Source organism: Nyctereutes procyonoides, unplaced genomic scaffold (genome assembly GCF_905146905.1).
Source record: "Nyctereutes procyonoides isolate TBG_1078 unplaced genomic scaffold, NYPRO_anot_genome, whole genome shotgun sequence".
NCBI lineage: Eukaryota > Metazoa > Chordata > Mammalia > Carnivora > Canidae > Nyctereutes > Nyctereutes procyonoides.
The window spans coordinates 44,088,539-44,103,467 of NW_026575142.1; the positions used below are offsets into that span (position 1 = coordinate 44,088,539).

The 14,929-nt window shown below is 38.1% G+C and overlaps 1 protein-coding gene across 4 annotated transcripts in view; it reads right to left on the bottom strand.

The window, feature by feature from the left end:
* Positions 1 to 14,792, bottom strand: part of MRPL47 (mitochondrial ribosomal protein L47) — a 31,793-nt gene extending 17,001 nt beyond the window's left edge. The window contains exons 1-4 of one of the 4 annotated variants that reach the window (XM_055307894.1): positions 14,675 to 14,792; positions 11,753 to 11,843; positions 10,728 to 10,788; positions 7,316 to 7,346 (exon numbers count right to left, since the gene is read on the bottom strand). In XM_055307894.1, coding sequence (XP_055163869.1) covers positions 7,316 to 7,346; positions 10,728 to 10,749 — 53 coding nt within the window. In that variant the 5' untranslated portion in view covers positions 10,750 to 10,788; positions 11,753 to 11,843; positions 14,675 to 14,792. Of the gene's footprint in view, positions 1 to 7,315; positions 7,347 to 10,727; positions 10,789 to 11,752; positions 11,905 to 14,674 lie in introns of those variants that run through there. The other 3 variants (XM_055307892.1, XM_055307893.1, XM_055307895.1) reach the window with 3 other exon arrangements.
* Between the last annotated feature and the right edge of the window lie 137 nt (positions 14,793 to 14,929).

Genomic DNA, 14,929 nt, shown 5'->3' on the forward strand with positions numbered 1-14,929 from the left:
TCAATAATACAAAGACCTAATTACTTCCATTAAAAGTAACCACACTTTGGGGATCCCTGGGTGGCTCAGCGGTTTAGCATCTGCCTTCAGCCCAGGGCGTGATCCTGGTGTCCCGGGATCGAGTCCCACATCAGGCTCCCTGCATGGAGCCTGCTTCTCCCTCTGCCTGTGTCTCTGCCTCTCTCTCTCTCGCTCTATCTCCCTTTCTCTCATGAATAAATAAAATATTGAAAAAAAAAATAACCACGCTTTGGTAGAGCAATCTTCTCACAGCGCACTCCCTGGAGATGACTACCTTAAGCATCACACGTTGCAACCTGAAGATTTTGGCTTTTGAAAAAGACACCTTCAGAAAGACTCTCTTCAACCTCATGCCACCAAATCCAAGGAGCAGAATCCTATATTCACATGACACATCTAGAGAAAGCACTAAACAATGACTGGACCTGCACACCATCTAGTGACTTGAGAATATAAATTTCCTGGAATTGAAGCAGACTTGTGATAAGACAGCTTTCTCTACATGTCTAGACCAGGCCTGCATACCTTTTCCTATTTGGTTCTACTATCTCTTTTGTGGAAAGAAAATACTGTTGTGCATATTTCCCAAATGCTTGCAAAAGGGGGAACCTCGGGATCCCTGGGTGGCGCAGCGATTTGGCACCTGCCTTTGGCCCAGGGTGCAATCCTGGAGACCCGGGATTGAATCCCACATTGGGCTCCCGGTGCATGGAGCCTGCTTCTCCCTCTGCCTGTGTCTCTGCCTCTCTCTCTCTCTCTCTCTCTGTGACTATCATAAATAAATAAAAATAAAAAAATAAAAAAAGGGGGGGAACCTCTTTTTTTTTTTTCATTATGGCCTTCAGAAACAGCCTCATCATGATCTTGTGACAAACTACTTTTTCACTTGCTTTTTCTGAAGAGTTAGAAGGTTCAGAATTAACAAGTCTTTCATCTAAACTATTATCTGATTCTGGATTCTTTTCCAAATTCATGATCTTTAAATATGTAACCTTACAGGTTGTATCACTGGATAGTATCTGTTTTCAAACAGTTCTTTTAAGATAATACTGTTTTAATGCAACTTTGAAGTTTTGCTATTTTTTGCAAAAGTTAACTATCGCTTCGTGTTTACACCTGCACTATATCTTCCAAAATACACTTGACTGATTCTTCCAGGGTGTTCTTGCAGTATCCACTATTTTGCTTTCATGACCACTTTAAGTGAAGACTTGCAGGAGGCATACATAACTCTGGGTTTGCCTCTGTAGGGAGAACTTTTCTCCTCTAAGTTGGAATAACTACCAATAAATATTTTTGGTTGATGACTTTCAGACCTAGGGTCTTAGATTAGAATCAAGAAAACAATTTTGGATTGTTATTTCTTATATTTTGTATAGTTACTTTAAATTTTTGTATTTGTTGCCTGTTAAACTTTTGTAAAAAATGTACCCAGACATGTGGAAGAGAGCAGAGTAAAGGATTCTAGGCTCATCCACGGATATACCTAGGTAACACCCACCTCAGTGTTAATAACCCAGAAAACAACCTGAAGACTGGCAGAACAGATTTTCCACAGGTAAACGTAGAGAAGAGGCCACACTGAAGAGGGTAGAAAAGGTGGAGACGCAGTGAAGAGCCAAACAAAGCCATGGGACTATCTGTAAAAGGGACAGGCTGGACACAGAGAGGGGAGAAGAGCAGACCCTACGCCAGGCACCCCAGGCATGGAGGACCCATCCTGGGAAGATGAATTCCTGTAACATTTGCCTTTGAGAAGCAGAGGAGCTTAATTTCTAAAGGTCTTACAATCACCGGGGTTTAACACTTACAACTTTAAAAATCAAGTCCAAGAGACTTGAGGGTGAAAGGAAACTGGGTCCCCATCCTTAAAGAGACAGTATAATCAACAGCTCCACTGAGATACAAAACAGAGCACCAGTTTGAAAGACACCTAGGGTCTAATTTCAGGGCCTATGCTGGAGGGGCAAGGATCTTAGGGAAACTTGTCTATGAACAAAGGAATCTGCAGGCACTATTTCCCTCCCCTACTCCCCAGCCTAGATACATGGGCACCTACAAGAACTAGTGTGGTGCAAACACTCTCCATCTAGCTTGCTAATAGTGTGCCTGGCCCCCATCTATTTCTGCAGATCTACTTCCTCCAACCTGGCCTCCTCCCACAGCAGACCTGTGCAAACTCTACTAACCCCATGTACCTGCTCCTGTGTTCTTCTGTGGACTTGCTCCCTCCAGCTCTCTCACTAGGAGTCCATCCAAAATGGTGCCACAAGACTGGCAGTGTGCAAGCAGCCCTGACAGGGGTCAGCACCACCCCAAATTGACTACTATCTGGAGAAGAGAGGAAGAAAATAACCACACACACTAGTTCCACTGTGGTCCCAGCAATGAACTGAGAGCAGCCATCTGGCATGACTGCAGATCTTGCCCAACAATGCTTCTTAGGGGACAACAGGGAGAATACCTTGTTGTTCAGTGCAGCTGCAGCTCTGGTGAATGTCTGGTCTGACCCAACTCAAGCCAAGGTGGCCCCAGACAGCCCACTAACAGCACAGGGACCAAACCCTGCCACAACACACAAAGTGAATCATTGTAGATGATTAGACTGACAATCCAAACACATGTCGGCCACAAGAGTAGGGTGCATGCAACACACATAGGAAATATCCCTAAATTGCCAGGTTCTGGTGAACAGGGAACATTGCACTGTAGGGCTCCATAGGACCTCTTCTTCATAAGGCCACTACTTTCAAGAGTAGGAGATGTAGCTAACTTTCCTAACACACTGAAACAGAAGCAGAGTTATACAAAAATGAGGAGACTGAGGAACATGTCCCAAATCAAAGGACAAAATCACAGCAAGAAATCTAAATGAAACAGACATAAGTAATTTCCCTGACAGAGAATTTAAAGTAATGGTCATGAAGATACACACTGGACTTAAGAAAAAATGGAGGGCCTCAGTGAGACCCTCAACAAACAGAAAGTATAAAAAAGAACCAATCAGAGATGAGCAACTCAATAACTGAAATTAAAAACACACTGGAGAGAATAAACAGTAGACTACAGGAAGCAGAAAAACAGATGAGTGATCTGGAGGACAGAGTAATGAAAAGCAATCATGCTGAAAGGGAAAGGGAAAGAAAAATGAAAATAGTTAGGGAACTCAGCAATACCATCAAGCATAATAATATTCCCATTATTGGGATCCCAGAAGGAGAAAAGAGAGAAAAGGAGCAGAAAAGTTATCTGAAGAAATAATACCTGAAAACTTCCTGAATATGTGGAAGGAGACAGAAATTTATCCAGAAGGCAGGGAGAGCCTCCAACAAAATCAATCCAAGGAGGTCCACACCAAGACACATAGTAATGAAAATGGCAAAAAGTACTGATCAAGGGAAACCCATAAGGTTATCAGCTGATTTCAGCAGGAACTTTGGAGGCCAGAGAAAATGGCATGATATATTTTAAGTGCTAAAAGAAAAAAACCTGGGACACCTGAGTGGCTCAGCGGTTAAGAGTCTGCCTTCAGCTCAGGGCGTGATCCTGGAGTTCCAGGACTGAGTCCCACATCAGGCTCCCTGCATGGAGCCTGCTTCTCCCGCCTGTGTCTTTCATGAATAAATAAATAAAATCTTAAAAAAAAAACACACAAAAAAACCCAAATAAACCTGTAACCAACAATATTCTATCATTCAGCAAGATTATTCAGAAAAGAAGAGACAGTTTCTCAGACAAACAAAAGTTAAAGGAATTCATCACTAAAACAGCCTTATAAAATATGTTAAAGTGGACTCTGAATGAAAAGACGATAAGCAGGAATAAGGAAAGTAGGAAGCCCAAAAGCAGTAAAATAAAGATATCTATAAAAAAATCAGTCAAGGAATTCACAAAATAGAAGACTGTGAAGTATGATATGATACATAAAACATGAGGGGTAAACGAGTAAAAATTTAGTGCTTTTAGGATGTGTTCCAAACTTAAGTGACCACCAACCTAATACAGATTGCTTTATGCACAAGATGTTACATATAAATCTAGTGGTAATCACAAATCAAAAATCAGTAAACAATATATTTAAAAAACAAGAAAGAGGAGGACTGGGTGGCTTCGTTGGTTAAGGGTCTATCTTCGTTTTAAGTCATGATCCCAGGATCCTGGGATCTGGCCCCATGTTGGGCTTTCTGCTCAGCAAGGAACCTGCTTCTTCCTCTCCCTCTGCCTGTGCTCACACTCTTTCCCTTTCTCTTTCTCTCTCTGTGTCAAATAAATAAAATCTTAGAAAAATAAGAAACGATTCCAAATACATCCCTAAAGAATACTGTAAGAGAGCAAGAGAAGAAAAGAACAAAGAAGAAGGACAAAAACAATCATACAACAGTAACAAAATAACTACATACCTATCAATTACTTTGAATGTAGATGAACTAAACAAGTCAATCAAAAGACAAAGGGTGATGGAATGGATAAAAAGCAAGACCCATCTATATGCTGCCTACATGAGATTCATTTCAGACCTAAAGGCACATGCAGATTGAAAATGGAGGGATGGAAAAGCATTTATCATGCAAATGGAAGTAAAAGGAAAACTAAGGTAGCAATACTTATATTAGACAAAACAGACTTTAAAACATTAAGACTGTAACAAGAGACAAGGACGGACACTATATACTCATAAAGAGAACATAACATAATCATAAAGAAGACGTAACAATTGTGAATATTTATGTACCCAACATAGGGGCACTTAACCACATAAAGCAGCTAATAACATAAAGGAAGTAATTGATAGTAATACAATAATAGCAGAGGACTTTAATACCCTACTTAAATGGAGAGATCTTCTAAACATAAAATCAACAAGGTAAGTGTAGCTTTGAATGACACATTGGACCAAATGGATCTAACATATATTCAGAACATTCGATCTAAACCCAGCAGAATACACATTCTTTTCAAGTGCACATGAAACATTCTCTAGAGTAGATCACATGTTAGGCCACAAAAGAAGTCTTAACAAATTTTAAAAAACTGAAGTCATACTAAAGTCAACTACAAGAAAAATCTAGGAAACACACAAATACAGGGAGGTTAAAATAACATCGTACTAACCAATGAATGGGTCAACCAAGAAATCAAAGAGGAAATCAACCCCGGTGGCGCAGTGGTTTAGTGCCGCCTGCAGCCTGGGGTGTGGTCCTGGAGATCCGGAATCGAGTCCCACGTCAGGTTCCCTGCATGGAGCCTGCTTCTCCCTCTGCCTGTGTCCCAGCCATTCTCTCTCTCTCTCTCTCTCTCTCTCTCTCTAAATAAATAAATAAATAAATAAATAAATAAATAAATAAATAAATAAATAAAATCTAAAAAAAAAAAAAAGAAAAGAAAAGAAAAGAAAGAAAGAAAATGAAAACACAGCTGTCCAAAATCTTTGGGATACAGCAAAAGAGGTTCCAAGAGGGAAATTTATAGCACTATAGGCCTGTATCAAGAAGCAAGAAAAATCTCAAATAAACAACCTAATCTTACACTTAAAGGAGATAAAAAAAGAACAACAAGCAAAACCCAAAACCAGTAGGAGGAAAGAAATAATAAAGATAAGAGCAGTGATAAATGAAATAGAAACTAAAATAATAGAGTAGATAAGTGAAATAGGAGCTGATTATTTGAAAAGACCAGCAAAACAAATGTTTATAGCCAGACTCATTAAAAAAAAGAGAGAACTCAAACAAAAATATAAATAAGAGAAATAACACCTGACAGCAAAGAAATAACCAGAATTGTAATAGAATATTATGAAAAATTATACATCAACAAACTGGACAATCTAAAAGAAATGGATAAATTCCTAGAAACAGATAACCTCCCAAAATAGAATCAGGAAGAAATAGAAAATTTGAACAGATCGATGACCAGCAAAGAAATTGAAGCAGTAATCAAAAACTTCCAACAAACAGAAGTCCAGGACCAGATGGCTTCACAGGGAAATTCTTTTACTTTATTTTTTATTTACTTATTTTTTAAGGATTTACTTATTTATTTGAAGGAGAGACATTACATGCATGCACACAGGTGGAAGGGGCAGAGACAGAATGAAAATCTCAAGTAGACTCACTGAGTGAGGAGCCTGATGTGGCGCTCAATCTCTCCACCCTGAGATGACCTGAGCCAGAATCAAGAGTCAAAGGCTTAACCACCTGAGCCACCCAGGTGCCCCAAGAATTCTACCTTTTAAAGGGGAATTAATACTATTCTTCTCAAACTATTCCAAACAATAGGAGAGGAAGGAAAGCTTCTAAATTCATTCTATGACACCACCATAGCCCTCATACCAAAACCAGATAAAAACACCACAAAAAGAGAACTCCTAGCCAATATCTCTGATGACCACAGAAGCAAAAATCCTCAATGAAATACTGGCAAAAAGAATACAACAATACATTAAAAAAATAATCCAACATAATCAATTAGGATTTATTACTGGGACATGAGGGTGGCTCAATATTCACAAATCAATCAACATGATAGATCACATCAAGAGAAAAGATAAAAACCATATGATCATTTTAATAGCAGCAGAAAAATCATTTGACAAAGTACAACACCTATTCATGATAAAAACCCTCAATAAAGTAGATATAGAGGGAATGTATCTCAACATAATAAAAGCCATCTACGAAAAACCCACAGCTAACATCATACTTAACAGTAAAAAACTGAGAGCTTTTCCCCTTAAGATCAGGAACATGACAAGGATGTCCACTCTCACCACTTTTATTCAATACAGTATGGGGGGTCCTGGCCATAGCAGACAACAAAAAGAAATAAAACGGGGCAGCCCTGGTGGCGCAGCAGTTTGGTGCCGCCTGCAGCCTGGGGCGTGATCCTGGAGACACGGGATCGAGTCCCACATCGGGCTCCCTGCATGGAGCCTGCTTCTCCCTCTGCCTGTGTCTCTGTCTCTCTCTGTGTTGCACATGGATAAATAAATAAATAAATAAATAAATAAATAAATAAATAAATAAAAAGAAATAAAACGCATCCAAATTGGTAAGGAAGAAATAACATTTTAACTATTTTTAGATGACATACCATATGTAGAAGAAACCTCTAAAGATTACCAAAAAACTACTGGAATGAATGAATTCATTAAGGTCAATAATATATAGAAATCTGCTGCATTTCTATAGGCCAATAATGAAGCAACAGAAAAAGAAATTAAGAAAACAAGCTCACTTACAATTCACCAAAAATAATAAGAATAAACTTAATATATGTTTATTGGGAATAAACTTACCCAAGGAGGTGAAAGATCTGTACTCTGAAAACTATAAAACACCAATGAAATTAGTCAAAAATGACATATACAAAAAGATAATCCATGCTCATGGATTAGGAGAACAAATATCATTCAGATGACCATACTACCCAAAGCATCTACAGATTTAATGCAATCCCTATCAAAATACCAACAGCATTGTTCACAGAATTAGAATACGCAATCCTAAAAATTTCATGGAACCCCAAGAGACTCTGAATACCCAAAGCAATCCTGAAAAAGAAGAACCAAATCGGAGTTACCACAATTCCAGATTTCAAGTTATATTATAAAGCTGTAGTAACCAAGAGTATGGTATTGGCACAGAAATAGGCACCTAGATCAATGGAACAGAATAGAGAGCTCAAAAATAAACCCACAAGGGGCACGTGGGTGGCTCAGTTGGTGAGGCCTCTGACTCTTGGTTTGGCTCAGGTCTTTTTTTTTTTTTTAATTTTTATTTACTTATGATAGTCACAGAGAGAGAGAGAGAGAGAGAGAGAGAGGCAGAGATATCCCTGGCTCAGGTCTTGATCTCAGGGTCGTGCTCTGTGCTCAGTTAGTAGTCTGCTGGAGATTCTTTCTGTCGCCCTCTCCCTCCCACTTGGTGCCCCCCATTCATGTTCTCTCTCCCAAATAAATAAACATTTTTTTTAAAGATTTTTAAAATTTATTTATTCATGAGAAACACAGAGAAAGACAAAGACATAGGTAGAGGGAGAAACAGGCTCTCTGCAGGAGCCTGATGTCAGACTCAATTCTGGGACTTTGGGATCATGCCCTGAGCCGAAGGCAGATGCTCAACCACTGAGCCACCCAGGCATTCCAAATACATAAAATCTTAAAAGAAAAATAATAAACCCACAATTATGTAGTCAATTAACCTTCGACAAAGGAAGCAAGATTATACAATGGGAAAATGATAGTCTCTTCAACAAACAGTGTTGGGAAAACTAGACAGTCACATGCAAAAGAATGAAACTGGATCACTTTATTACACTAAATACAAAAATAAAGTTAAAGTGGATTAAAGACCTAAATGTGAGACCTCAAACCATAAAAATCCTGGAGGAGAGCACAGGTAGTAGTTTCTCTGATACTAGCCATAGCAGCATTTTTCTAGATAGGTCTCCTAAGGCAAAGGAAACAAAAGCAAAAATAAACTACTGGGGGGCACCTGAGTGGCTCATTTGGTTAAGTGCCTGACTCTTGATCTCGGTTCAGGTCTTGATCTCAGGGTTGTGAGTTCAAGCCCCAATGATTGGGCTCCACACTGAGTTTGGGATAGATTAGATAGATAGATAGATAGATAGATAAATAAATAAATAAATAAATAATATTGGGACTACTCAAATTCAAAGCTTCTGCACAGCAAATGAAATAATCAAGAAGACAACATAGTAAATGGGAGAAGATATTTGCAAATGAAAAACCAATAAAGCATTAGTTTCTAAAATATATAAAGAACTTCTAGGGATCCCTGGGTGGCGCAGCAGTTTGGCGCCTGCCTTTGGCCCAGGGCGCGATCCTGGAGACCCAGGATCGAATCCCACGTCGGGCTCCCTGCATGGAGCCTGCTTCTCGCTCTGCCTGTGTCTCAGCCTCTCTCTCTCTCTCTCTCTGTGACTATCATGAATAAATAAATAAAATCTTAAAAAAAAAAAGAAAAGAAAAAAAAAGAACTTCTAGAATTCGACACCAAAAACCCCACAAATAACCAAATTAAAAGATGGACAGAAGACATGAACAGGTATTTCCCCAGAGAACACAGAGGGCCAAAAGACACATGAAAAGATGCTGAACATTTCTCATCATCAGGGAAATGCAAATCAAAACCACAATGAGATGTTATTTCATACCTATGAGAATGGCTAAAATAAAAACCACAAGAAATAAGTACTGGCAAGGATATGGAAAAAAGTTACTCGTGTACTGTTGGTGGGAATGCAATCTGGTGCAGCCACTGTGGAGAACAGTATGGAGGTTCTTCAAAAAATTAAAAACAGAATTACGATATGATCCAGTAATTTCACTACTGGGCATTTATCTGAAGAATACTAAAACACTAATTTGGAAAGATACATGCACCCATATGTTTATTGCAGCACTATTTACGATAGCCAAAGAATGGAAGCAACCCAAGTATCCATCGATAGATGAATTAAAAGTAGATGTGGTATATGTGTACAATAGAATATTACTCAGCCATAAAAAAGAATGAAATCTTGCCATTTGCACCAACATGGATGGATTTAGAGGGTATAATACTGGGTGAAATAAGTCTGAGAAAGACAAATACCATATGATTTTACTTGTATGTGGAATTTAAGATAAAAAACAAAGTAAAAAAGAGACAAAACTAGAGTCTTAACTATAGAGAACAAAGTGATGGTTACCAAAAGGGAGGCGGGGGCTGGGTAAAACAGGTGAAGGAAATTAATTAAGAATACACTTATGGTGATGAGCACTAAGTAATGTATAGAATTGTTCAATCACTATATCGTACACCTGAAACTAACATAACACCATGTTAATTATACTGAAAATTTAAAAAAAAAACGATGCACTCAATAAGGAAATGATCTCCAACAGTTGGGACCTTGAAAAGATATAAACTTATTCAGGAACTACCTGAGAATTCTCCCTCTTAACCTTCCATGTTACTCAAATGTGACCTTTAAGTGGTTCCCAACTGTTAGGCACTTTCCCTCCAAAGTAGGACAGGACAACCAGGAAAGGTCCTTCCTGGCACTGAAGGACAAAACCAATAAATATAGAAAAACTGAGTCTTGATCAGCACTGCTTCTGAGGAAAGATCCTGATCAAAAGGTGGAAATGTGAAAATTAATAAAAGGAAACCTAACTTAAGTGGACTGGAGATGATGGAAGAGATGTTGGAAGGGGGAGTCACACCACTTCATGTCAATTATAGGAAAAAATGTCAATTACAGATCCCTAATAGAATCTTCAACAGGAAAGAATCAATTACAGGCTCCAATAGAGAAAGATACACACTTCCATCTCCTACAAGAAATTGACTACCTCTGTAACTCAGCCAGTGAGAAACCATTCATCACCCTGAACTTTTGCTTTTCTGTCATATTTATCAAATCTTTAATGGTTTTACATATCATCCACAGTATTACAAGACAAATTATGTTAATTTCTTACATCAAATATATTTAATGCTTATACCTTACTGTTACACTTTAACTGCTTCAAACACCTACACATATATATTTCCTAAGATTTTATTTTCAAGTAATCTCTATACCCAATGTGGGGTTTGAACTCATGACTCCAAAATCAAGAGTTCCTCCGTGTACCCTACAGACTGAGCCGGTCAGGCATCCCTCGAACACCTACATATTAATGTACTCAATATACTTACCAAAGTTTATGTAAATCTTCATTACTTTTATTCCTTAATTGCTGACACGTCCATGAAGCTCCTATTAAAATTATGAAATTCACAACATGAAATAATTTTCTAGGTATGTGCCCTGTGGCAAATTACTTACCCTCTCTAAGCCTATTTCTTTATCTATTATCTATAAAATATAATAATGTTAGTCTATTGTAGTATAACATGTAATTAGAATTAGATTTGCATTAAATTAAGCAACACATGAAAAATATTAGTAACATGATTGGCAATAGCATTCAAAAAATGTTATATTAATATAGAATATATTTCCAAAATTTAATACCAAAATATTTTATATCATTATAAAATATTTAATTATCTCTAAAAAATGAAATCTAAAACAAACCTTAAATCTCACTTCAATTAGCAATTTTTTTTATGTTTTAATTTTTATTTATTTTTAAAATGATTTTATTTATTTACACAGAGAGAGAGAGGCAGAGACATAGGCAGAGGGAGAAGCAGGCTCCATGCAAGGAGCCCAATGTGGGAATCAATCCTGGTACTTTGGGATCACACCCTGAGCCAAAGGCAGACGCTCAAGTGCTGAGCCCCCCAGGCACCCCAACAATTTCTTTTTTAAATATGTTATTTATTTATTTAGACAGTACATGTGCAAGGAAGTGGGGGAAAGGACAGAGGGAGAGAGAAAATCTCAAGCCACTCCTGGCTGAGCAGCAGAGTCCCAATGTGGGCCTCAATCTCACAACTCTGCAACCATGACCTGAGCAAAGATGATGGTTGGATGCTTAACCAACTGAGCCACCCCAGTGCCCCTCAGTTAATAATTTCAACCTACTCCTCTTCTAAACCCTTTGCCAACCTGCCAATCAACAAACAACTCTATTACATTTCCTTTTAATTTTCTTTCACATTTCCAAAGGAAATCAAAAAAGGAAAAAACTAGATGATTTCCAAGATTCATAAATAATCCCCAAATGATGGAGGGTTCAATAATTATATTTAATATTAATCAACCCAAATCTTACCAGATTTCACTTTTTCTTCCCCCCAGTTCTTTGGGTCATCAAAAAATTCTTCCAGTCCTTTCCTTGACAATGTGGTATGAAGTAATCTACACTGGTGAAAAGATGTGACATTTGGTATATTCTTAGGCAAAAGACTAAGTGAAAACCTGCAACTGAACATATATAAACAAGTGATTAAAGTTTAACATTTGGATTTTATAAGCAATAATCAGAATCATTTCCTCATCTATAATGTTATAAAAAATTACTCAGGGTTTCTACACAAGAAACAAACAAAATGCTTAAGAAATTATTTTTAATATTGCATTATAGATGTTGCTACCCTTTAATTTCAGAAGTTAATATATTCACGATTTTGGAGGTAATATATTGACATAATTATATTATATTTTATTTTTTTAAAGATTTCATTTACTTACTCATGAGAGACACAGAGAGAGAAAGGGAGGCAGAGACACAGGCAGAGGGAGAAGCAGGCTCCCAGCAGGGACTCAATCCCAGGACCCCAGGATCACGCCCCGGCTGAAGGCAGGCATCAAACCGCTGAGCCACCCAGGGATCCTCTGTTTTTTATTTTTTAAGTGAGCTCCAACATGGGGCTCAAACTCACAACTCCAAGATCAAGAGTCTCATGCTCTACAGACTGAGCCAGGCAGCCACCTCACTAATATAATTATATTTCAAAGTAACATTTTTAGGCCTTTCATACACTGCTAGTGGTTATTTATGCAAATAAAAACATTCTGAAGGTTAATTTGGCAACATGTTATCACAAGCCTCAATGCTTCCCTCTTCAACCCAATAATTCCTCATCTAGAAACTTCAAGTAAAAATATTATATATGGAAACTGATAAATAAAAATGTCTATTAAAGCATTATGTGATATCCAAAAGTTCATAAGAATGTAAATATGTGATCAGAAAATGGTTAAAAAATTATTGTGTATTTGTTTTTTTAAAAAGATTTTATTTATTTAAGAGAGAGTGGGTAAGCACATGCATGTGTATGCTTGTGTGTGTGTGTGTGGGGGGGTGGGAATCCTAAGGTGATTCCATGCTGAGGGCTGAGACCGTTTGGGGCAGGGAGGCCTAATCCCTGACCCTGAGATCATGACCTGAGCAGAAATTAAGAGTTGGACACAACTGACTGAGCCATCCAGGTGCCCCAATTATTGTGCATTTGTATGATAATTTAATGTACAGTAATTTAAAAATCATGTTTTTTAAAGAATATTTACTAAACAGCTGTAACCATTTATAATACAAAAGCAAAGTATATCACAAGTGTTAATTTCCTACCAAAAAAAAAAAAAAAACAAAAAAAAAACAAAAAAACCTTAACCTGAATCTAACCACAAGGACTCAATCAGATAAATCCAAATGGAGGGATAATCTAAAAAGGGTGATTTTATAAAAAATGTTCTGGATTAGGGATGCCTAGGTGGCTCGGCGGTTGAGCCTTTGGCTCAGGGTGTAATCCTGGGATCTGGGATCGAGTCTCACATGGGGCTCCCTGCAGGGAGCCTGCTTCTCCCTCTGCCTGTGTCTCTGCCTCTGCCTCTCTCTCTCTGTGTGTCTCTCATGAATAAATAAATAAATCGTTTTTAAAAAATGTTCTGGATTAAAGATTACTAAGGAGACATAACAACTAATGTGATGAAAGATCATTGATTAGACCCTAGTAAGAAAGAAAGAAAAAGAAATTAGCAAGATAATTAAAGACATTTGAATTTGGACTGTATGCTAGGTAAAAGAACAGTAATTACAGTATGTTAAATTCTCCAGCGTGATCACTGTAGTATTGTAGTTATTAAGACAGTGTTCCTGTTCTTAGGAGATACATGCTGAAAGTGTCATGATGCTTACAATTCTGACATGCCTCAAATAGCTCAAAAAAATAGATAAAGGCATGGATATAAAGATATAGAAAATGTGATAAGATTACTAAGGATTGCATAATAAAAATGAAAATAGGCAAATAAAAATGGTCATTCTTTGTAGTACTTTTACAACTTTTCTATTGGTTTGAAATGAACAGATGATCATTTAATAATAAAAATCTAAAATTGATTTTGAAGAAAAAAAGGATGATGAGGAAGAGACAACTGATCCAAGTTTGCCATCTTTACTAAGTTACAACCTTAGAGCCTCCACAAAATGAAAAAAGTTCTTATCTCTAAGGTAAATATAAGTAATAGCATTGTACATAATAGATGCTCAGCAATTGTCTGTGCTGGGTTCAAGGGCACATACATTATTTCCTCTTAAGACCGACGATGGATTCCATCCGAGTGTGGAGCCTACTTAAATAAGGAAATAATAAGAAACAATTCGTAAAAATCCGACGCATCCAATTATGTATAAAATTCAATTCATTACAAACAAAAGCCAATAAAAGGGAAGAAACCATATACCATAAACTCTAAGTCGGTCCGTCCAGAAAACAAGCTGCCTTTCCAGAAATAATGCACATCATATGTAGAACGGGCTTCTTTTCCTTCATTTGACTACTTTCATTTATTCAATCAACATTACCGAACAATCTCTTTGGAATAGATTCTGGAAGTACAAAGCCCCCTTCTCTTTGATCCATCCGAATCTGACACAGCCTTCAGTTCCATAACCAAAAACTCTTCAGGGCAACTCACCCAAACAGGATGCTTCTGTACCTCCAGGTTTAATTCAACAAATACTACCTACAGACCCCATGGACTGACTGCCTGGCGCACAGTAGGAGACAACAAAACCTCTAAGGAAGGAACGGAAACGTCGCAGGTGGGCAACTTCTCTAAGGTCATTCCTTCCTCACGCGAGCGCCTTCGCCCTCAGCCATCCGCACGGCCTCTCCGCTATCTTCATCTCCGCAACCAAACAAGATCTGAAGTCGGAGAGGAGAACAGATCTACTCGTCACATCACTTACCCTGTGCTAGCTAGGGCCTGAGAACTTTTAAGCAACTTGGGAGCCTTCAAGCCGGTTAAGACCTTTCTCCAAAGAACGCCGACGCAGGCCGCAGCCATGTTCCCACGGAAGTGGGAATAACAAATGCCCGCTGCTGGGTCTTCCAATCACGTCACTTCCGGTGTCTCGCACCCGGGGTGGGGTGGAGAAAACAGAAATAGGCTTTGCCCTCACTCAACATGGCCACCTTTTGCCTTCGCCCTCATTGAGAAATCG